This window comes from Penicillium solitum (genome assembly GCF_028829755.1).
Source record: "Penicillium solitum strain IBT 25940 chromosome Unknown utg000008l_segment0_segment0, whole genome shotgun sequence".
Classification (NCBI taxonomy): Eukaryota; Fungi; Ascomycota; class Eurotiomycetes; order Eurotiales; family Aspergillaceae; genus Penicillium; species Penicillium solitum.
This window is the reverse complement of record NW_027072127.1, coordinates 4,233,295-4,256,502: the sequence shown is the minus strand read 5'-3', so window position 1 is coordinate 4,256,502 and position 23,208 is coordinate 4,233,295. Positions and strand designations below refer to the sequence as shown.

General features: G+C 49.1%; 8 protein-coding genes across 8 annotated transcripts; 2 read left to right on the top strand and 6 right to left on the bottom strand.

Annotated features, from left to right (window-relative positions):
- Nucleotides 1–223: 223 nt before the first annotated feature.
- On the bottom strand, nt 224–1,804 carry N7455_010904 (putative clock controled protein (Ccg-8); the record flags this gene model as incomplete). Its single annotated transcript, XM_040952885.2, has 2 exons — nt 224–1,443; nt 1,552–1,804. The coding sequence occupies 2 exons, from the start codon at nt 1,802–1,804 to the stop codon at nt 224–226; spliced, it is 1,473 nt and encodes a 490-aa protein (XP_040816594.2).
- Nucleotides 1,805–3,260: 1,456 nt separating this feature from the next.
- Nucleotides 3,261–7,619, bottom strand: N7455_010903 (RNA dependent RNA polymerase; the record flags this gene model as incomplete). Its single annotated transcript, XM_065606543.1, has 1 exon — nt 3,261–7,619. One exon carries the CDS (start codon nt 7,617–7,619, stop codon nt 3,261–3,263), a length of 4,359 nt encoding a protein of 1,452 aa, XP_065460506.1.
- Nucleotides 7,620–8,346: 727 nt separating this feature from the next.
- N7455_010902 (putative amino acid permease) lies at nt 8,347–10,213 on the bottom strand (the record flags this gene model as incomplete). The annotated part of the gene is made up of 4 exons (XM_065606542.1): nt 8,347–9,589; nt 9,653–9,813; nt 9,864–9,870; nt 9,957–10,213. The coding sequence occupies 4 exons, from the start codon at nt 10,211–10,213 to the stop codon at nt 8,347–8,349; spliced, it is 1,668 nt and encodes a 555-aa protein (XP_065460505.1).
- A 594-nt stretch (nt 10,214–10,807) lies between these two features.
- Nucleotides 10,808–12,079, bottom strand: N7455_010901 (aromatic alcohol reductase; the record flags this gene model as incomplete). The annotated part of the gene is made up of 4 exons (XM_040953090.2): nt 10,808–11,185; nt 11,258–11,584; nt 11,647–11,931; nt 11,996–12,079. 4 exons carry the CDS (start codon nt 12,077–12,079, stop codon nt 10,808–10,810), a joined length of 1,074 nt encoding a protein of 357 aa, XP_040816430.1.
- A 2,428-nt stretch (nt 12,080–14,507) lies between these two features.
- On the bottom strand, nt 14,508–15,446 carry N7455_010900 (uncharacterized protein; the record flags this gene model as incomplete). Its single annotated transcript, XM_040952925.2, has 1 exon — nt 14,508–15,446. The coding sequence occupies one exon, from the start codon at nt 15,444–15,446 to the stop codon at nt 14,508–14,510; it is 939 nt and encodes a 312-aa protein (XP_040816395.2).
- Nucleotides 15,447–16,314: 868 nt separating this feature from the next.
- N7455_010899 (uncharacterized protein) lies at nt 16,315–17,046 on the top strand (the record flags this gene model as incomplete). The annotated part of the gene is made up of 1 exon (XM_040953072.2): nt 16,315–17,046. The coding sequence occupies one exon, from the start codon at nt 16,315–16,317 to the stop codon at nt 17,044–17,046; it is 732 nt and encodes a 243-aa protein (XP_040816515.2).
- Nucleotides 17,047–17,757: 711 nt separating this feature from the next.
- N7455_010898 (putative carbonyl reductase) lies at nt 17,758–18,759 on the bottom strand (the record flags this gene model as incomplete). The annotated part of the gene is made up of 3 exons (XM_040953036.2): nt 17,758–18,005; nt 18,060–18,443; nt 18,507–18,759. 3 exons carry the CDS (start codon nt 18,757–18,759, stop codon nt 17,758–17,760), a joined length of 885 nt encoding a protein of 294 aa, XP_040816567.2.
- A 1,563-nt stretch (nt 18,760–20,322) lies between these two features.
- Nucleotides 20,323–22,992, top strand: N7455_010897 (uncharacterized protein; the record flags this gene model as incomplete). Its single annotated transcript, XM_040953144.2, has 1 exon — nt 20,323–22,992. One exon carries the CDS (start codon nt 20,323–20,325, stop codon nt 22,990–22,992), a length of 2,670 nt encoding a protein of 889 aa, XP_040816536.2.
- Nucleotides 22,993–23,208: the final 216 nt, after the last annotated feature.

The window sequence follows — 23,208 nt, the reverse complement described above, 5'->3', positions numbered from 1 at the left end:
CCGCACGCTGAAACAAATAAACGCCATAATCTCCAGGGATTTTCCTATCACTCCAGACGGAATGAAGATAGCAAAAAGGATATCAATCATAAGAAAAAAAGAAAGAAAGAAAAAGGGGGAAAATATCCCACAAGAGAAAGACAAGAGAGAATCGCCGAGATAAGAGGCAAAAGGTGACAGAAAATGAAAATATGTAAAGAGAGACGAGAGAAAGCTTTTTGACTTATACTTTCTCCATTCCGGACATCGAGACGTCGTCTTGAATCGAATTCTCTGGGAGAGACTGCTTAATATCCATCCCATATGGCTGAGCGTCAGAGGAAGATTCACCCTGCTTCTCTGGCATGTCGGATGAAGCTCCATTCTCGGGTCGTTTCCGGCCGAGCCGCTCGCACCAGTGCTCAGCACTGACCAATGTGTCATTGACGACACCGCTAACTTGCGCCATCATGTCCAGACCCTCTTGGGCTAGCACCAGGATGCGATGAGCACTGATTGTGGCATCGGAGGCGGCAGCTGGGGAGTCTGGTGGTGGCTGCGATGTGGATGCAACCTGGAAGCGGTGCGGCAGAGACGTCAAGTGTCGACGCACTAGATGGCGGGCATTTTCTGGAAGGGCGCCTCCTGCATACTTGGAAACAACATCCACTACTTGTTTCAAGGTCGATAGCACATCGGCCTTGACAGCTTGGATGCGCTGGATAAGCAACGAGGCACTTTCTTGCCCACTGTCTCCCGCCTCCATATCCGATGGTGATCGTGCTTTGTGGTTTTCCCATTCGTTGACAGCACTGTGCAGTGCTACAATGGATTTGCCTAATCGACCGTTTGCCCATCGAAGCCAAGTTAGACAATATTGCAGACTGCGCAACGATTCATCGCTCATGGCAACTCCGAGTCCAGAAGTTGAGATAACTAGTCGGCTTTGCCATGTCGGCTCAGCACGTCTTCCTGGTTTCTCTTCGTAGTGAGGAGACCTTGTTTCGTCGTACGGCGGGAGTGACTCGTTCATGGAGAGATCGGACGAGCTTCGTGTTCGCGGTGGGTGAGCTGAGCCATCTGGACCCTTCTCCCCATTCATCGTCCTCGGCGACACATCTCCATCCATCTTTCGTCGCTTATTGATGTGTTTTGAGTCTTCACTTGTCGAATCTCGCCGCTGTAGCGCCCAACGGAGACCACTCTCGACACCAGTCTTGCGGCCTACCGTGCCGACGGTGTTCGCGACAGGTGATCCAATATTGCGCTCGATGAACTCAGCACCAGACTTGAATCGCGGCGAGTATGATTTCGAGGTGGCGTAAGCAGAAACCGAGCCGTTTATGGCAGAGGAGATAAGTGGATGGGAAGAAGTTAGCAGAGACAATAGTGGCTCTGGCTGCGGTGGGTCCGGTGAAGTGACGGGCAGGGATTGTCGCGCTGTTCGAGGAGATTGTCCGAAATCTATTGTTGAGATTAGCTGAAGGCCCGTCGCACAGTAATCCTAATCCAGCGAGAACCGAAAGTTGCGACACTCTAAGTGGGCTGGTTCGGGATATCAGAGCCACGTACCGGAGCGAAGCCCCTCAAGGGCCTGCGCAGCTTCGAGATCATCCATCGATAATACACTGGCAGCTCGACGAGATCGATCTTCTGCTTTATCGACATCCATCACGGATGGATGAGCATTATGATAAGGCGGAGTCGTAAGTGATGGGGCGAGGTTACTTGTAAGCGCGGAGGGGAGCGAATTGGTCGAGCTCAGACTTGTGGCGTTTATCTTTCGGATAGGTGGTTTTGGCCTAGCGGTTTTTGGGGGTTCCATGGCGGGTCATAGATCGTCCATAGAGAGAGAGAGTAGTGAACCCCAAGACGTCGGAGTTTCGCATCGTATCGTCTTTCACGTGAAAAAGTGTCACTTATCCACTAGTCCCAATTAGGAAGGAAGAATAAGGTGAGGTAATCACATTCTCACGGTACCTGCTCGGCCATACATTCTACTATGGCTGCCGATGTACCTTTCCTCATCACATGTCAAATATCTCGTTGTCCCAACAAACTCGCATCTATTCGCCCCTCTTGGCACTTCGATCTTACCGAAAATGATTATTTTACCTGTGATGTGATATGAAAACTCTGAAGTCACCGACAATTGTGTCCTGCGTATACCATATGATGTATATACTTGTAGTGCCAACGCGCCTGCCTATGGAGCTCTTTTCACTATGTAGTCGATTCCTATTTCGCGAGTATACCCACCACAACACATAGTATGATGATACAGAATAAACACATCACACATCTGTCCTACGGAGAAGAATCCATGATCCCGGAAAAAAGGCCCCACGAACCCCTCCGGAGTTCATCATTTCCCTATGTCATAGTATTTCCATTTTTATCGTTGCTAATACTGTAACTCGACTAGTATCTCTGTATGCATGTACCCCAACATGCGCTAGGATGGGCTAGGATATGCTCGACAGGTCAAATACGAGAGCGAAAACGATCGCTCTTGATCCCTGATACCTTTTCTCGACGAACTACAAAGTACAACTTATGTTGTAGACGTTGTAGTTCTAGTTATGCATTGTGTTTGGTTCGCTGCGTCGGTTGCACCTCTTTTTTTTCCCCTTACTCCATACGAAGTACGTTGTACGCATGTACTGTACTATGTAGATTGACATTGTCCCGGAAGACGTTGCTCCGTCCTATCATATGCCTATACATGTATGGAATGTGATTTATTGGTCTTTGGCCTGTGAGTCCCATTTACCGCTCTGTTGACCGATACGAAATGTACTTAGGAGCCTGATTTCTTTTGACGATATTAATGTATTTTAATATTGGGTACAACACCCCAAAATATAGTCTTTGTTTCAATTTATAGGCCCAATCTTATATTTGTTGGGCCATATACTTCCCGTTTCGGCTTGAGCACGGCATGTGATGTGGGGAGTGTTTTAGCAGTTGACCTTTGAGGACTAGGATGAACTCTGCTTGGTAGTCTTTTAGGCAAAAGTCCGATGTTATGATCTATTCAAAGTGCTTCATGTTTAGGTACAACATGTGATTGGGGCTGTCTATCAACTCTAACATATGCAAAAATAACAAGGTATCTATCTCATGCGATGTTTAACAGTCACAGACACCACAAGAAAAATATCGCTCAGATTCAAAATAGGCAAAATCAAATGCAGGGTCGTTGTTGGCGTCACTCGCGTCACATTTCGATGGACAATTTGTCCTCCAATCCGATCATCGTAATGACCGACCGGTCCCTTTCAAAAGGATAGCATGGCTTCAATGGCTTCTCCGTCTTCATACTCATCTACATCGTCGATCTCATCCACTGGCAATTCGTTGGCCGTGAGATGTGCCACCATTTTCTGATTCACTTGGTAGCAAGCGACCACCTCATTAGTGATAAGGCGGGATGGCGAGACGGACGCCTTGATCTCGCACAATGTCTCGCCAAAGGCATGAAGAATAAACCGGGAGTTTGGACATCGACGGTAGGCGTACGAGGCTACCAACCGTTTCCACTCATTGCGGCTATGTTGCCAAGTGTGGATGAGCGGGTGTTTGCCCGCATTGGGAGGAGGGAGCGCAGCTGCATTCTCGGCAGCTTGGCGTGATATAGCAGAGAACTCGTCGCCAGTAGAAGCAGAGTGTCCCTGATTCCACTGCTTGTATAGTTCGTCTATCGACCTCTTAACTTCACCGAGGGCGTCTTTTAACTCTTGACTATGCTCAGAGTTGCTCTTCGATGCTTCATCGGCTTCGCTCCACGGACGAATGAGGTCATCATCGAGCTGGTTTTGGCTATCGTTCTCGGGGAACGCCTCGTTCAGACCAGAGAGAATTCTGCGAAGCTCCGACTGGGCGACGTTAAACTTGAGGTAGTCGACAATGTTCGACGGTTTGGACCTGCGCTCCGGGTTCCGATATGCGGGAAGCGCACGTTGCTTAGGGCTAATGGCTTTGCGGTATTCTTTCCAGGCTTGCTCTGAAAGATGAACACCACCTTTCCGGCCATCAACAAGATGACCCAGAAGACAGGCCAGCTCTTTCGCTTTCGGAGAGTCGACTGACTCATCGTATGCCAGTTTCTCATGCTCGACGGTACATCGACCCAAGTTTGAAAGTTTGAGGTTGAAATCAAACACACTTTCCAAAAAGTCTTCCGTCGACTTCAGGGAGGCCATCGGAACGGAGTGTTTCGTGAGCCCGTAATGCTCTGTGGAATATTCATGCGGGGGCATTGGAGAATTGTGGAACCTCTCGACAATCTCTGGATCCCAGCAGATCCATGGCGTATCACCATCGTAATCTCCCCCGGATAGCATACCAGCTAGAGGAAAAGTCCCTGTGGTGGGAAACACAATCACATCTTTAAAATGACGTAGTTCAGTCTTCCACACGGCTCTGCGCCGTTGGATATCAGACGGTAAATGGGCTGGAAGCCGGCCCACGAGAACATCTACCCCATCGACTAGGTTGTCTTCAAACTGGCCCTGGGGATCCCGCCAGTTATTGGAGAAACCAAAGTGAACTTCCTCCGGTCCGAGAACTCCATATGGGTCCGCAATGCAGTATGCATAGGTTGAGAGCGGGACCTGGATCTTGAGTTCTTCAACATGTCGCTCAAGAAGCCATGTCAAGTATTTGCGGATCTTCATCCGGAGGGGGAAAAAGTCGCGTGGGGCAAAGCCAGCCTCCGAGAAACGAATGATGGATTCCACATCACTTGTCACCCACTGCTCTAATCGTCGTGCTTTGCCAGTTCTATCCTCGCCGGAGGGTCTAAGTTTCTGAAGCAGAGCTCGACAAACCACGGGGCTGTTTGATCGGAGAACCTCCAGGAAGTCGTCATAAAGTCTCTGCACACCGTCACTCGTGAGTTCAGCAATATACTCCTTCACGTTCCCTCCATATTCCAGAATTGCAAGAAGCTGGATATTGAGGTCAACAGGGTACAATGGCTTAGCCCAGTTGACTACTTCGAACGTCAACTTCTCCTCGTCAACTGGGTCGACCCATTCCTGTGGATGAGGGTGTATTTTCAACTGCGAGTCCGAGATCTGAATCCAGATGTCCTCGTCGTTCATGGAAGTGATACTAGACTGGTGGCACTCAACCATCCAGAGGCCCTTAGCGCCTGCTATTCTGCCCTGGAAGCAACTAGGCGTAGCGGTGGTTATGCCCAATTGATCACAAATTTGGTTCGCAAGAGTCCTCGAAATCAAAGCACATCCATCATTCATGACAGTCCGGGTTGGATCGTCTCTCAGACGAAGCACTTGCGTTGGCTTTAACTTGACTGTCGCAAATGTCTTCGACAAGCCCAAAGAGATACGCTGAAAGAGCTTGCAATTGCTTTGGTTCGCATTGGCAATCTTGGGCATATGCCATTCTAACAAAGCATCTACACTCATCGGAGTATAGTTGTCACTTTGCTGTCGAGGAGGTGCCACCACCGGGGGTACCTGATACCCATGATCAAAGCCATCGCCATCAATGGCGAACAGCTCAACCCGAAACCGAGGCTCACCCTTGGCTTTTCGCTTAGTTTTTACTTCTTCGACATAGAAAGCCCGCCACGTCCGTCCGAGGCAATGATGATCATTCCTTGTGAGCCATGAAGCAATACTCTCGCGAAGGACAGAAGGGTAAGAAGGTTGTTTGTGATGACTGGGAGGCTGATCCGCAGCCGGAATAGTAAGAGTGAGGAATCTATCAGATCCAAATCTTCGGTGGAATCGACACGTCCGCTCTGGCTTGAGCGGGTTGAGTCTCAATTTGAAAATACCCGGCTCAGACTCATCACACCAGTCTAATTCGCCTGACAGTACCACCACCTCTGAGTGCTTATCTGATTTGAAATCACCAACAGCAGCATCCCAGGCGCGGCGCGGCGATCTCTCTGGCAAGGGATGACCATAACGTCGACCAAGTCCGCCGACCCATGACCAGAAATCATCTTGAGTGTTGAAGGTAATACGGTCGCCAACGAGTATTTGCTTGAAGGGAATTCCCCACGCGCGTCCAATGCGTTCTAGCTCATATCGGAATCGCAACGGAATTGTTGTTGAGAAGGATTCTTCTGCCGAAAACGGACCATAGGACAGGAGCTCATCAACAAACTCCTGTTTAAGGGAATACTCCGTCTCTACGGGGTCTCCATTTACCATCATAGAGATAGCAGCAGCATCCACGCTCCTTTGCATCTCATCGCTAGCCATGTACCCGACGACCGAGTCTGCATATGTTGATTGCGTATCCATTGGCTCGGTCATGTCTGTCATGACGGTATCAAATGATTGCTCCATGCTAGCATCGCGAGACATAAATACCGACGAAGTGATCGTTGATGAAAAGCTGGTATTGGCCGAATGCCCCATATTGTTACGCTTCGATTCATCGGATGCTGCACTAAGCCTTTCAAATAAGCTAGGCTTCTTAAACTCAACATCTCCCTCGGTAGGAGAATTTTCTTTATTGAAGTTGTTGCCAAACCCAAATGATCGAAGATCCATCTGTTTCAACGGCGATTGGGAGGGTAATTTGGCCGATTTTGGGGTTTTGGGTGGTGATCGGACAGATCCAGGGTTCCTCGCTGGTGATTGGGCAGCCACTGGAGTCTTTGCTGGCGACGAAGTGCTCGTCGACTTCCTCGTGGGAGTGGGAACATTGCCTTGAGGTTTGGGCTGTGATTTAGTTCTCACTTCCCTAGGGAGCGGTTGGTGATTCCCTTGGCCCTGTACTGGTTGTGCCTTCGCTGGCGGGGGGAAAGTCCCCGAATACTTGGCCGGAGAATGGAAGGTCTCTTTGCTATTTCCAAGCGACTGAACGGGTCCATCGTTTCTCCTGGGAGAAGGGTGAACTGGAATTTTGGCTGGCGATACAATTCCCACCAGCCCCCGCGCAGGAGACTGAATTGGTCGTTGGTTATTGACCGGCAAGTTGACAGTCCCAGAGACCCTCCGAGATGATCCTTGGAACGCAGCCTGTACCATCTCAGGAAACTGTAAACCTCCATCCCCATTCTTGGCCAAAGGGGACCGAGCTAGCACAGATCCTTTCACGGGGGAATCCGGCGCGGTGTGAAAGTGTTCGTCTTCATCTTCATCATCAAACCTTTGTTTCTTTGGCGATAAGCCCTTGGCATCTCCAAAAAAATTAGCTGCTAACCTTTTTTTCGTGTTTACCACACGACCATTCGCCAAAAGATATTCCTCGTCTTCCATAAGCGCTAGCAGCTGCTTCATACACATGTCCTTCTCGGGGCCGGTAAGCGAGAGCGGAAGCGCGGGTTCCTCACTCTGGTGTCGTTGGCTTGCTCGACGATCTGCATTGGTCCGATAGTTAGGGTTCTGGGCGTAGCCAGGGCCGGCCAACGGCAGGTTCCCGTGGACCCATTCTTCGAGGTTGCCAATTAGACTTCTCTTGTCAACCTTGTTATTGAAGAACAACGGGCGGATATGCTTGTAGATCTGACTGGGGAGGCTGGTGTTTTTCTCTCTCGCCGAAGGGGATTCAATTCCAGGGAGGGGAATCTCGAGACCAAATTTGACGTTCACTCTTGTGATAAAAGTGCGGAAATCCTCTTTTTGATGTTGTGGGGTAGTGGGTTGATCCATGTTCGTGTGAGGAATTTAGAGCATAGGAGCCCCCATTCAACTTAAGAGAAAGAAAGGATACTGTTCTGTTGGAGTGTGGGAAGAAAAATGAAATGACAAGATTCGACTGCGCCTGAGGGTTCTTTTGTTAGTCTCATGCGAAGGCATGGTGGAGGGTAAACAAACCGCAGATGCATTGGGTTTCCTTACGAGTAGTGAGTGTTCTAACAATCGGGAATTGAGGAACTGAGGGGATGAGGATCTTAAATCAGCAGAGTGTCTTACTTGACTCGTCAACCTTGCAAGTTCTACCTACTCCGTATACAGAGTAGCTGCACGGGTGGTTGCTGCGCAAAAGAACTGTTTACCCACGCCAACTTCGGGTAGCTGCTATTAGCGTCCCCCACTTGACCTGTCATTGTGCCAACTGTACAATTTTACATATCGAGGATTCAGGGATGCATACGGAGTAGTGTCTTGGATGTTTCCAGGTCAAACACACAGGCCCTGCTGAGAATTGAGAGGCGTGGGTTATTCACCAGGGCATACTAGATACTGGACGAATAATGGAACTTGAAGCTGGAGTTAATACCTGAATATAGGCACGGAATAGACATTCAGGAAAATAGGGTGAATAGTAATTGCTTTTTTTTTCCCGTTGATCAACAAAGATGATCAAGAACCTTGATCCCCAAGGACGGACCAGAATAACCCATAGCATAATAGCTTCGATCACAATCAGTTTCCTTCAGCTATGGCCCTCTCCCCTTTCATTGTCCGGCTCAATCTTATCCGTCCATAGATCAGCCTCCTTGGGGTCAACACGTTTACTGTGGACAGCGAGCTTGTAGCCAACCATCAAGATAATGTAGACAGGAATGCTGATGTACGAGGCAATGAAGGATTTGACGTCGAACGTCCGAACACCTGCATCGAAACTGAAGGAGTCGAAGACGATGGCGACAGAGATGAACAAGCAGAGAATGAGAGCCAAACACGTTCCAGGAAGACCGAATCGAGCTCTAAAAGCTAGAGCTTTGTCGGGAATGCCTTGAGCCTTTCGTGCTCGCACAAAGGATATATGAGTGACGAGAATTGAAATCCACGTGAGCAGCCCGAGCATTGTGACCATGTCCACAAAGTATCCGAAGACAACAGTTGAGTCTTGGCGGACGTTAAGATATGCCAATGTTGCAGCTGACGAGCACACAGCCAAAGCATAGATCGGGACGCCTCTCCGGGTAGTGCGTGATAGGAAAGCTGGGGCACGATGCTTCACTGCGAGGTCGCACATTGCCTTTGTTGCCAGATAGAGATCGTAGTCTGCGATTGACAGGACGAACAACAGTATGCATGCATTCAACAAGTCCGGTAGAACGGATATGCCTGCCAAATATAGAGCTGCAACAAATGCTGATGCGGCAGCCTCATGGGAGGCATCGGTAGAAAATACCACAGTGGCCGAGTCCTGAGGGACAATCATCCCAAGAAGGGTGATTGCTAGAAGGTGGAAGACCATGATTCGATAAAAGGTATTCTGGATAGCTCTCGAGGTAGCCTTTCGAACGTTCGGGAAGTGAGCCATGCCAGATCGCTCACTCCCGATGTACGCAAACGTGGCAGATGACATCGTCGAGCAGGTTATGTAGAACTTCTCCAGAAACGCGTTATCATGACGGGGCTTAGCGCCGAAAGCACCGGGGTACGACCAATATCGAAATCCTTTCATATCTTGATCCGGGCCCCCTCCCAGAGCAATGACGGTGGAAAGTATCATGAGTCCAAGCATAACGACAAGCTTGAATGAAGAGACGTAGAACTCAATTCTGCTCGGGAGGCGGTGATTGATGAAGTTGAGAGTCACAATGACCGAAAGGAAAACTGTAATCCAGATACCAGGATTGACTCGCTCCGCACTGACCCAATACGAGACTACCAGCGCTGCAGCTGTGAGCTGGTTCGGTGTGACAACAGCATATTTCAGCCAAAATCTATGGGCGCGGTCAGAAAACGGAGCAAGTTAGATGCAACTCTCGTCGCGAAGGGGGACTTACATCCATCCCAAGCTGAATCCAAGTGCAGGATGACAAAATCGAACGGCTTGATCTGCAACGGTATATGGTTTCGGTAACCATGAACCCACCTCACCTAAGGCAGAGAGGACGAGGTAGACCGCGAATCCGACGATGGTGTAGGAGATTATTATAGCTGCCGGCTATAACAGATCAATATCTTCGCCCGTGAGGTTCCCAGGGAATGACTTACACCGCTCCTGTATTGGAGTCAACGTCATTCAGCATCGAAGAAATCCGCATGATATGAGGAACCAATCTTACATGGATAATGCTCTTCCAGTACCAACCATCAAGCCCGTTCCAATCGCCGACCCGATGGCTGGAAGCCTGTGTTAGAATGTAGAGCCCCCGTACAGGGTGGGGATACCGACTGATGATGCTGATTTGACGGGGTGTCAATGATCCGTATATATCGGTGAAACCCAGAGCATGCTCATTCTGATGAACTGCCGGGGTAGTTTGTGAAGTCGATGGCTCATCGCTGATTGGCCCCAGTTCGCAGGTAGAAGTTCGCGATCCCAGTCGGCGTCGGGGAAACATCTCCTATAGTGTATTTCAAAAACAAAAATACGGATTTCTGGCCGATGAGGTTAGGTAAAGCAAAGAGTTAGGTACCAAACGTGAATCAAAGATTAGAGATCGAGCGAGCAGCCCGGGGATGGCCGGGGGGCAGGGTGATAGTAATTTTGCGAGTATGGGAAAGAACGAGGCACAACTGGTTGGGATCATAGATGATTGGGATATATTTTCTATATGCAGAAATCCCATCATGGGACAATCGAAATTGAATGGCATGAACAAAACAATAGAAGCATTTCCTATGCCAGCTCTAAGAATTGCCACCAAGCCCATCGAGGAGGCATCAAAAGTAGCCAGCGTCTATCAAAGGCCATAAAATCACAAACGCCCAAAAGGTTGTCGACACCCCCAAAAAAAAGCACCAGTCGGTTGCATACTGAGTTCCATGGCCCCGTCAAATGGGGTCAGAGGGGGAGGAGAGAGATGTCATGAAAGTCTTTGTCAAATATTCCCAAATGGCAGCGGTTCGGGGCAGGCGTTTGTCTAGAACGGTCGCTTCCTGGGTGAGGCGGAGGGGTAACGCGAGATACGTAAAAGGGGTTCCTATTCATCAATTCATCGCGACATGAGCGAATCGCTCGACTCCGTGCGGGGGAATATGCGCGTGTAGAGGGAATCGCTGGACTCGGTACGTGGGAAGTGTCGTTGGTGCTTCCGTGAGATCACGCGATCGGTGTAGATACCCTTGGCCGCACCACGAATGACCGACTCGAGATATTCGCGGAAATCTGTAGGCTGGAATTCGGGGTACAGGTCCTGTGTAGTGTGGTAGCCGAGATACTTGGCGTACTCGGGGTTGTTGTCGCCGCGGATTCCCCAAGAGAGCTGATATTCGGCCAGGTACCGCGGAATGAACTTGATTGGGTCGAAGGGGTAGGTTTCACTGGCTTGTCGGGCCGCCACGACTCTGCTGCAGATGGTTTCTTCGGGAATCTGTGCTCCGGAAAAAAGAAAAATCGGTTAGCCACATTGACTCATTCCGAGCCAAGAGTCCGTGCAACTTACGTAGTTGCGATCGATCTTCTCCTCGCTGAGTTCCTCCATGAGCTCATAGATCTTGTTTTGCGAGGAGACCAGGTTGTAGGCGAGGATCTTCTTGTTCAAAGTGCGGGGGTCGGAGATGATCATAGCCATGTAGCGACCGATGTCTCGCAAGTCAGTCAGTGCTGTGGGCATGTTGCCATCACCAATAATTTCATCGTTGCCAGATGTCATGGCATAGTCGACACGCCCGGAGGGGAGGCGAGGGTAGGCGAGCTGGTACCACCAGCCGACATCGACGACGGTGTAGGGAAGCCACAACTGGCGGATCTGGTTGTAGACGATTTCTTTCTGTACGTAGCAAAAGACTGATCAGCCCACTGACTTAGAGTACCGTGCCACATTCCTCATACCTCATCACGCAACCACATGATACCACCCGGTGGGCAGACGGTGATGAAACCACATGGAACGAATCGCTTCACGCCAGTCTTTTTGGCTGCCTTGGCGAGAGGGATCTGGTCCTGTTGTTCGGCAGGACCGACACAGCTGATAACCACATCAATACCAGCCAACGCTTCGATGAGCTGCTCCTCTGGGGCCTTCAAGTCGCATTTCCGAATCTGGCATCCCCGATCCTGGAGGCGCGTGATAGCTGGCTTTTGGGCCGAGATAGGGCGAACAAGAGCGATGACCTCCTATTTAGCGAAAATCAAAGCAATTAGTCTGGGGTCAATTGGTAGGCCTGGAAGTTAGACTTACAAAGTCACCGGTATCCAACAGTCCGTTGGCGATAGAACCTCCGGTTTCACCCGCTGCTCCGACGAGCAAAACCTTCGTGGACATAATAATTCAAGTTAATCAAAATGGAGGATGGGTTGTAAGATAAGAGGTAAAAGGTAGGATTTGAAGATGGAGGGGGAAGATCAAAAAGGAAGAGAGAAAGAGAAGCAGGGATTGGGTAACAGGTTTAGGACCTGACGACGTTATAAATTCCCAAAGGCTCAACCCACTTTCTCATCCGCAGCAGTGGGTCGGTGGATGTTCGTTCCCCTCGTTTTGAGGGGGGGGGGGTTTTTTTTTTTTTTTTTCTTTCTTTTTTCTAACCCTGTGATTATTGCTCATGACTACAGGTATTTTAATAATATCCATTACATTTCTATTCTGGTTTATATATTATAAAATTCAATCTGTTATATATTCTGTAACATATATAAGGAAACCCCCCTTCACACCTTTACGGGCCGGTGATTCGGGAAAACCCTAATAGGTCGGCGACGTTACGTCATATGTTACGGCTTCCCGGTCAAAGGAAAATGGAATAATAATGATGTTGGGTGGCTATAGTATACAATAGAAACAATCTTATATATATATATACATAATTTATGTAAAGACATATAAAGCATCCATTTGAACCTAAACATGTGTCTTTCCCTCCGATCAGGAGATCATGGACTAGGTACTTCATTAGTCTGATCCGAAAGTACCTCGGAGACCCGTCAATCTCGTACGGAGTAGCTAGCAAGGACCCCTTTATACCCCCTTGTTCGCCGTGCAGAATCTTGAATATCAACGTCACAAATCCCGATCTGCGTGGTCACAGCTCTCAAGTCAGGTTTCACGCAGTCCCGTGGACGAGAGTGACGAAATGGCAAGGATTAGTCATTTGGGTTTCATTGGTGGCGCAGCGCCTCCTAAAAAAACGGGGGGTTTGGGGGACGGGCTTTGAGGCGCCAATCATGGAGGGTTTATGGAGAATCCCAAGGGTTCCTATAAGTCGGATACTACACGGGCTAATTGCTTGTGACCTCCCCAAGACTGAGCCTTGGAAGCCTTGGGAGTTAGTCAATGATAGCCCTTGTCATGGGCCAAGGAGGGGCCAGCCACAACCGGGAGATCTGTGCCTGGCGTGTTTCCCCCTCCTTTTCCCACGGTATCAAAAGTCAAGTTCAACTTTTTGAGTCTTGGAACACTTTACTTTCGTTGTTCGCCTGCATCAATCTCTGGGATTTGGTGGGGTAAAGTTGCTCGAGTTTGGGGATTCTTCCCAAAGAAGTAATCAAAAGGGAAGATCTCGGGTCCGTCTGGTAATTTTCGCGGGGAATGCAGCACGATGGGACGGCCAAAGCATGGTGATGTTCTGGGCCCAAAACCCTTTTAGCCAATGTCATCACGCCGAACATTGATCGTCGTTATGGGCGGCTAGTTGAAAGAAATGGCGAAAAGACTGGGGAATTGGAGAACTAAGGACTAGGCAAGGGCCAGCAAACTAGGAGCATCCGAGCAAAATTCAATTCTCGAATCCCTTTTGACTTCCCGAATAATATGCACTACAGACCAATAATGCCTCATAGCAGATCGACCCCAGCTTGACCTCGGGCTGCTTTCATTTCAGCCGTTACTAGTCCTGATTAGGGTACGAAGTACATGCGCCTTGACGTTTTTGATGTGACAAATTTCATTACTGCACGTGAGCATATATGTTACCTAGGTATAGATTCACTGAGAGATGTCGGCATACCTTCTATAAGTCATTCCAACAAAATGATCAAAATGATCCTTGAAATCTATATTGTGTTATTGCTTGGTAATGAAACTCGCCATGGTTTGGGCCGCGGGCTCAAGGTGCAAATAGGCAAGATCAAGCCTAGGAAGAGATTGATTATTTGGGGTCAACATTAATTCTTCCAAGTTCTTCGATATTTGGGATCTAGGCTTATTCTACGCTGCCCAAAACTCCCAACTGGTCTGCGGCTCTTCCCTTTCGATAGCCCCCCAACGGTCGGTCATTGTGGTTAATTTGGCTTCCTCTTCATAGAGTGGTACGCATATAATTTTCACTTATTATTAGATCACGGTCTATTAGATTTATTGTTAGCTTCACTTATATTTCGCATCGTCTCACAGGATTTTCACAGTTAGAGAAACAGGTAGGGATAGTATTAATGCCGAGAGACTTGGCGAGATCGACAAGGGCTAGGTATATTTCGCTTTTTATATGGATAGGCACAAACAGGTCTCATCCCCATCTCTCTTGCTCTCTAAATTATCTCCCCTTTGCCCCAGTTTGGTTTTACCTCTCTCTTACTACTCTCTCCCTCTCCCTCCCTTGGTGCCTCACTCACACAGACCATCGTTCTAAACCCAAATTCATATATACTGATGTATGAATATGTACACTTCGTTTGATTTATATACAATGTTTTCGGTTTTATTCAAGTGAAAGGAAATGCCCTTGATGGTATTTTTCTTTAATAGAACATTTAAATGGCTACATAGTACACGACGAAGCGTTTAAAAAGGCATCATGGCGTATACCTTTTTCTCTGGCAATATCCATAATCTCCTTTTCTGTCAGACACGGTCCGCATGGCTCATACTTGCAAGTCCTAACATGCACGCCCCTGTAGAAAATTTTGACTGTCCGCATTCTCTGTTCTTGTCTCTCGTCCATGATCTCGGCCCACCGGGCTTTCACTTCCGCGAGGTGTTTCTCTCGCTTTCTTTCTCCCATCCGCCATGCCGCAATCTGGTGGCCGATAGAGTTGCTCGGCTCATGTCTCCATCCCACACCCCAGTCGGGGAATTCTGCAAGTGCTGTCTCGTCTTCGGCAGCACACTTCCACTGCCAGTGGTTCAGCGCCCTAATATCATCCTTTGAGCGGCATAGATTAAGGATACTTCGGGGAGCGAGGTAGTGTTGGCGGATGTGGAAGTCCACTTGGTAGTGGGCGAAAAGAACAGTGGCTTCATCTATTGGCTTTCCTGACTCAGCCTCGGCCTTCTTTAGAATGGTATCAATCTTGTCGTAGTAGCGTTGTTGTTGGGCAGGCGTAATATCATCCCAAAATGTCGCATTGTTATTTTGGTGGACTACTATGTCTGTGTCGAAGGGAGATATAGAATCATTATCTGGTGTGCTTTTGCTGGCAAAGAAAGGTGGGTATTTCGAGGTGATATATGACCCGGCAGCAATGTCTGCATTCAACATGTATGGAATAATGTGCAGGTATTCGCATTCGGTGCATTCGAGGGCATCCTGTAGAGCGGCGTTTTGCGGTGACTTGGGCTTATCAGCAAACGGGTCACATAGGAGCTGGTTGCCAGTGAATAACTGTACAATCTTTTCCATGACAGTCTCTGTCCAGTCTTTCCTTGATGCCAACTTGCGCTTGGTGACGCGGTTTGTATTTGGTATAGGAATTCCCATGGTGAATGGTTGTGTGAGTGCCCACGTGGTAAGGTTAAAGAGATGATTGGAATGAGGTATATGCAGAGTTTTGTGGTCTGATAGAGGGACGAGAAAGATGTGAGTGAAGAGTGATGCTCTTTGGCATGCACTTATACAATGTGTCAAAGGCCTTTGTGTGGATGTCGTGGACAAAGGAATAGAGAAAACAATAGATTGCATGATTCTAATTTAAATCAGGACAAACAAAAGATGTTTAGTATCAAACCCATTGATTCGAGTCAAACAAAGAAAGCAAGAGGAGGTAAACAATGGATAGTGGAATACAATGAGATACTTGGATATCCTACGAGCCGACATCTATGGGAGGGCTGTAGCATCAATCTAAATATAGGAAGCATCGAGAGGGCTCCTTCTAAGGCGTTTGTTTATGATGTGTGGGCATGAAAGGTCATCTGGGGAAGGTGCAACTGAGCCCCGGCGTGACTGGACATTGTGAATGAACATCGTGACTCTAGCGGATCATCTGGTTGAGGAATATTTGTGTCTATAACAATTTTGTAATTTAGTTTGGGTACATATGTGCCGATATCAGTTCGACTATAAATACTCGCTATCTTATTGTTTTGAGGCACATTGATATCAGTTTATATTGCTCTGGAGGTGAATATGTAGTAACATAATGAAAGGATGTTGAATGAGCCAACGTAGTTTTGTCCAGTTCGACAGTTCTGCTCACGAATTCACAACAACTGTAAACGCAAGTCTGTGTTCCTCTTCGCGTTACCTCTTCTTCTTCTGTCTCTTCCCCAAATCGACAGATACACACACCTCTTATCCTCATCAACGCGCGTTCACTTCTAGAAATTCCGCAATCGACAAATTCATTATGGCGGATGCTTCTCTTGCCTTCCCGATGATTTGCCTGACCCTCTCATTCCTTTTTGTGGTTGCCGTCTACCATCCCTCGATTATGCGGCACCTCGGCGCCTTTCACGATCACATTATCCTGCCCGTGTACCAGCAAATTGCGCGCAAGCTCCTCAACCGTAATCCTATCAACCGCAACCTCCCAAACTCCATGCCCGAGGCAGGGTACGAGACACTCAATCTCGATACCGAAGATGAAGAAGAACAAAGTCCGTCACCCCTCGCGGCTTCATCCACCCAAACAACTGACTATTATCGACACGATGAAGACCCTGCTCCCGACACATTCAACATCCTTCCAGAAAGCGATACCGAGACAGAAATGGACGCTGTACACAGAACCGTCAGCTATGCTGAAGGCCCATACCGTCCACGACGCTGGTCAGCCTTTGCCGAGCTAGCTGCCCTCTCCACCCGCAGCCGTTCACATAGTCCTTCTGGATCTCTAGTATCCACCGACGAGTATGACTCTGAATGGTCCAACTCCGCTCTCGACGAGCCTTTCTTCGAGCCACGCAACCGAACCGATGAGATCCCCATCTGGGAATTCGAACTCGAGCGTCCTATTTACAACGTCGATAGCGAGGACGAGCAAGGAGAACCGATGTTGTGGCTAGATGAGGTTGTCGAGTGGACATCCCAGTGCATCTTTGCTATGGTTACTCCCGATATCATGGGTCAACAGAGATGAGCAGCACATCAAAGCTCTGAGGGACAGATACAACGTTCACGGGCTTGGCAGAATGTCCGAGCACATGAGCTGAGCGATGAACTACCCTCCCATGTCATTATTCAAATTGACTATTATGAGACCAACGTCATTTCAATCTGAAAGTTTCACCCTAGGAATGCATTTATATTGCTGGGTATCTCGTAGGTTGTAGGTGGTATGGTAGTATGATCGAAGCAACTGGTCGACTCGGTCACATCGGTCTATGAGCCCTGTCACGAGGGCGTAGATCGCATTTTAGATGTCATTGGCGGGGCTTATCAACGCCACGCAAGGGATCGAGCCATTTCTTCCTACTAGGATACCCAGGATTCGGACATAAAAGTTCTACATGGCATGGTCTCATAGCGTCATTGGCTCGGCAATCGCGCACAAGCGGAAATTTGGCTGGTCGTGCCGGTAATGGGGAAGTGCTTCCGTCGGGGTCTCGCATTGGTGTGTTTTGGGCACCATCTTACCTTACGAGTCATTCATGATGCCTACGTACTGAGCGGGAAGAAATGTTGCAAACACAATATTTTGATTTAGACTTGTCCGTCTGGCCATCTAGTCTGTTTTTTATCGTTATGTTCGTCTATCGTCACGTTTAAATCAAAATCGCTGACATCAATCTCTCCGAAATTTACGCTCCAAACCAAAAATCCTGCTTTTTTTATTTGGCTGCGAGAGAACTTAGGGAGCGCAGTAGCCACCGTCGACGATGAGATCGGCCCCAGTAGTGTAGGTGGAGGCATCGGAGGCAAGGTAGAGGTAGGCACCCTTCAGCTCGTGGGCTTGGCCCTCACGGCCCATGGGGATTTTGTCGCGCCAGATATTCTTGGTGTCCTCGGGCACAAAGCTGGAGATCTCTGTCGCAATGTAACCGGGGGATATGGTGTTGGCGCGAGCGTAGCGGACCCATTCGACAGAAAGCGACTTGCCTGGGAAGGTGTTAGCAGGGTAATAAAGCTGATGGTGTCTGAATAACAACTTACAAAGATGAATGACGGCAACCTTAGCGGCGTTGTAGGCTGCCTGCATCTGGGGGAAGTTGACAATGTGACCGCTCATAGAGGCCGTAGCAACGAAGCTTCCATATGTGAAGTTGGTGAGCTTGTTGCCGTTGGCATCAGTGCCCTCCTCCTTCTGGCGGCGCCAGTGGTCAGCGGCAGCCTTGGCACAGTAGAAGGTACCGTCGAGATCAATGGAGACGACATCACGGTAGTGGTCGAGGGGACCGTCGACCATGGGGCCCTGGGTCCAGGGAACACCGGCGTTGGCGATAAAGACGTCGAGGCGGCCATTGAAGTCCTTGACAACATTGTTGACAGCCTTCTCGACAGCGTTTGCATCGGTGACCTGAACCTGATAAGCCTTGGCTGTGAAAGAAATCGGGTTAGAATTATGTGGAGCCAATCACATTGCGTAGATTCGTTACGCACTCTGAACACCGTATTGCTCAGCGATCTCGGCAGCCCTCTCAATACATTTAGAATTGCTATTGTACCACATGGCCACATTGGCACCAGCCTCGGCCAGACCCTGAGCAACGGCCAAACCGATACCGGCACCAGCACCGGTAACAATGGCAGTCTTTCCCTTGAGGGAGAACATGCTCATGAGGCTGGGGTGCTCGGGAGCAGTGGTGTTGTTGTGGACAAAGAGTCCATTTTTGGTAATAGGGCTAGCAGCCATTGTAGCAATAGAAAGGTAGACAGAGATAAAAGAAAAGTGAAAGTGAAAGGAGGCAGACGCAGTTAAATATGATGCTCGTGGGGGGCAACTCTAGAAACCCCAAGGTGATAGACGGTGAGTGATGCGCTGGCGGGGAAATCGGACTAGACCTTGGCCTTCCTTATGTATAGACCTTGGTGGGGAGCTGTTGCATTGTGCTTTGATGACACTGGCTCCTATCCATAGTGGAGAAATGACAATATGCGCCCCAGAATAATCATTTGACGTGGAATGAGATACATCATATTTTTGTGTGGTCAGACACCTGTTCTAAAAGGTCAGATCTGTCAGTTGAAGAGAGGCTATTCTCACCTGGGCATCCTCTCCCTTCCACATGAGGCGGTGAAACTGAGAACTGGCGCACCTTAGGCCGTTTAACCTGAAACGTGCACCCTACCCTTCCCTAGAAATATACCGTTCTAGGCTTCAATGCGGATTGAAATCTATGATTTGAGCTATAGGGGACGAGTCTACTCCAAACAAATGCTGACTTGGCCCCTCTTCTGGGGAATGGCCAAGGATGCTGAAATTCCATGGAAACTTGACCTTAAGAGGGCGACATCCATGTTGGCTCCCGGTCGCAGAAGGGAGTACTGATGCTTAAACCGACTTTTAAAAAGTGGGAATGACTGAGAGCTATCGAGAGATTCAAAGCTCTGCTACCAGTAGGATCCAACTGAACTCGAGAACCATGCGCAAGGGGTAATTATCATGGGCGATGCATTATCACTCTATACAACATAGTCCAACGCAAACCCAACTGCACATCTATTACGTATACTAATCTATACTCCAGCATTAATAAAGCCACCTAGTTGGAATCAAAATGGATCACTTATCCAGACAAGAATAGGGTTGGTCAAGGAGGCGCACTGATCTTGTTGATCACCGGAGTATCATCAAAGGCGACCAGTGGAAAAGCGTCGTGTATGGTTGAATACTTTATTGGATTTGTTAGCCATCCATCTAGTGATTAGAAAAATGCCTAAAAAGGCGCCCTAGATTCCATCGACCAAAGATGTCAAAGAAGACACGGAAAGAGCACTTGACAGATCAAGTATAAAACGGCATCGATTAGAACACTCAACACCCACTCTAACCACTCAACACTAGTCCTTGAATATGTCAATGGCCCGCTCACATAAATTATATTGGGTGGCGTTGTCACAGTTGAAACGGGATCGAAGGGGGTAGTGTGGCCGCCAGCATTCTTTGCACCGGGTGGTGATGAATGAGCATTCCTCGGCTGGAATCAATGTTCCCATAACAAATGGTGGTCCCCTCGATGGAATGCTAGGAAATCTTGTTGTTTCTTACTCTCGTGAGAATTTGTTGTGTTCCAGGAGGGTGAAGTTTCCAGCTCTGTGAAGCCTCAGTGTTGCCGTTTTGATACAGCGAGTCCTCGCAACATCGCATGTTCGGCACCAACCCGCTACTCACGGATGAGGAATTGAGAGGACCATCTCCGCCAATTGTGTCTATACAGCCTCGGAATCAGCCCAGTACCACGGCAGCGAGGTGACCATGCTGGCGCTGCCCGCCGTCATCGCCATAGCCGCTTGCGGCGCGGCCATCTTCATTGCCCTCTCGGTAGCCGGTGTCGTTGTCTGGGTCAGGTATCGCAAAGAGCGCCATGCAATGAGGCTGATGGGCTTCACGCAGAGGCCGGGACGGCGCAGTCGGGCCTTGCAATCTTACCCGGTGGACACCTTGACTGAGTTGAGCCGGGCAGAAGGGAGCGTATTAAGAGCGCATGGGCAACTTCCATATGGTAAACCATCAGAATGGGGACAGTTAACATCGAGAGAGAGTCTGCATCGTCTGAAAAGCGAGTCGGTGTCATCTATTCCGTTCACTGAGAAAGCACGATCTCTCCGCCATTCCCTTTCTCGATCTCGTTCCAAGCGCTTATCACGATCATCCCACAAACGCATGAGCTCGTTGGGTACATTGGGTGCCTTGAGTGAATCAAATCAACTTCCTAGTCCGCCATCTAAAACGAACATATCAATATTAAAAGAAGACGTTCCACTTTCGGCTGTCGAGGGGGTTTTGGAATTGCCAGCAGAGAGAACTCCAACACAAACACCAGATCCCAACGAAGATGATACTGGATTCCATCTAGGTATGAGACCCGTTTCACCTGGATGGCCCTTTCCATCACGAGAGCGGTCCAGCCTCTTTCCTGTTTCAGAGGACCGTAACTCTTCTGTGTTTGATTCAAACACCGAAGAGTCTCCTACTCGTCTTCGTGGGGGAAGTATTGCTAGTCAAACAGCCGGGATAATGCCCGGTCACTCGATACCTCCCCCTCCTCCCCCAGCTGCATTTCCCCCCGACAGATTTAGTTATGCTAGGAATGACTCTGTAATGAGACTTTCCTCCATGAGTCTGGATACTACCAATAGCTCAATCTTGGATGATGGGAGGAATGGTCCTAGGTCCGCTGATACTGATATGACCTCACCCACCTTCCCCTCAGGCACGTTTGTACCTTTCAGTGCTGCCGACGTTGGGGTCAAGGATGGTCGGAGGAGTTTCATTGCCACCAACACCTCCATCCCTCCTATGCACAACTTCCCTGTCCGCTCCTACTCGACAACTGAAACTCGTCATAAATCTGAATCCTTGTCACCTCGGCGAAGTTTGACCACTCACCACTCGGGTGCCTCCATCGATCGATTTGGTGGCGCCCCACGTCGAACTGATTCCATGTCTTCATCTAATCCCCCTTCACGACATGCCTCTCTGCGATCTGGAACTCCAGTGGGGCGTTTAGGATATCAACATTCAGCCCCATCCTGGAGATCCTCGGGCTCTCACATGCCCTCTGGACCACATGGCAATCAATATCAAAACAGTACAGGCTACGACAATGACGAAATGGAGAATGACCCTTTCTACGTTGGCTCGCCTGGGGGTGGGACTCTATTCCACCAGGTTAGATCACCAGGCAATTCAGGCAATACCTCTAAGCCACCAAGCCCGATGCAGCGTACCAGTCTCTCTCAAAATGGCAATCTTACCTCTGCACTAAAGGGAGGAAACCCCCAACGCAAGGGCCACCGACGTCAAAACTGTGTTCGTATTTCTATCCACCCACCTATGACATTCGGGTCATCGACGTTCTCTCCTACTGTCGAAGAGGAACCAGAAAACTTCGACAAGATGGAGGAGCTGGATCTACGTGAGACTTCAATCAACAACCCGACTAAACTGTTGCCTTCGTTGCCACCAACTACAGCGTCTCCTCTATCCTCCTCTAGGCGCAGCAAGTACGGCAGTCGACATGGCAAGCCCGGCCTTGGATCTCTCGGGCCACTAGTCGAGGAGCCTCTGCCCCCAATGTACGATGACAGTCCTTGCAAGAAGAGAAACCGTGCTCCATCTACCGTGGGTGCCAATAAGCCCACATTCGAAAACAACCGCGCTCTTCCTGAGCTGTTCACATCTCTCCCTATGTCTCACGGCAACTCTCTCACCCGCACCCCATCTCCTGAAAGAGTACCAGCTGTCTGGGAAATGTCCAAAACCCCATTTGCATCCCACGAGAACTCCCCTGCCATCGGTAGCCCACGACGCTCAGCGGTAAAGGGGCCTCGCAACCAACCCGGCGTCATGCCAGCTCGAAGACAGTCGACTTGTGGACCCTTAACCTCGCATAATACACCGGATAGTCCCTTGGCCTCGCCCAACCGCCTCCCTCTTGTCATGAGTATCACCGGAACAGAAGGTAGCGACTGGCGCAGGTCCACAGACTCACTCCAACGCGCGAAAACTGATGCTCCAAACCCCTCATTCCGTCGTGATCGTGTTTCAATTTCCAGTCTAGACAATGGGCTGGGTCCCATTGGCGGTTCTTCACTCTATGGCAGCCGCCGGTCCTCAATGGTTCAAGATCATGTCACTATCTTTGAAGATCCCAACCAGACCACCTCCCCTCCTCAATCCTCAGTGCAGCCCCCAATTGGGTCATTCCGCACGCCTGAATCCTCCCCCATCCGTAGCAAGAACAGTGTCCCCCGTTCCATGCCAACCAACCAACAATTCCCGCCTCATATGTCGAGCCACAATGCACCCCCGACTCCTACTTCCCCCCGTCGAGGGATGACGACTCCCACTAGCAAGGGACTTGGACTTGGAACCGCCACGCCTGGAAGTCTTTACGATGGTGATGGGTTCCTACGGGAATAAGCTTAATTTTGCTGTGTCTTTTGTCCATTTTGAAAGCGACAGTTTTCTTTTGATTCATTTTTATTTCTTTTTATTGTGCGGTATTTGATACTGATGTTGGCGCAAAAGCTTCAGTGTCCCTTTCCTTCTACCTGTTTTTATTTGTTCAATTACTTCTTCTTATTTCTCTTGTTGCCTGGCGGTCCATCTTTTCTCTTCTGCTTTCATGTTTGATGT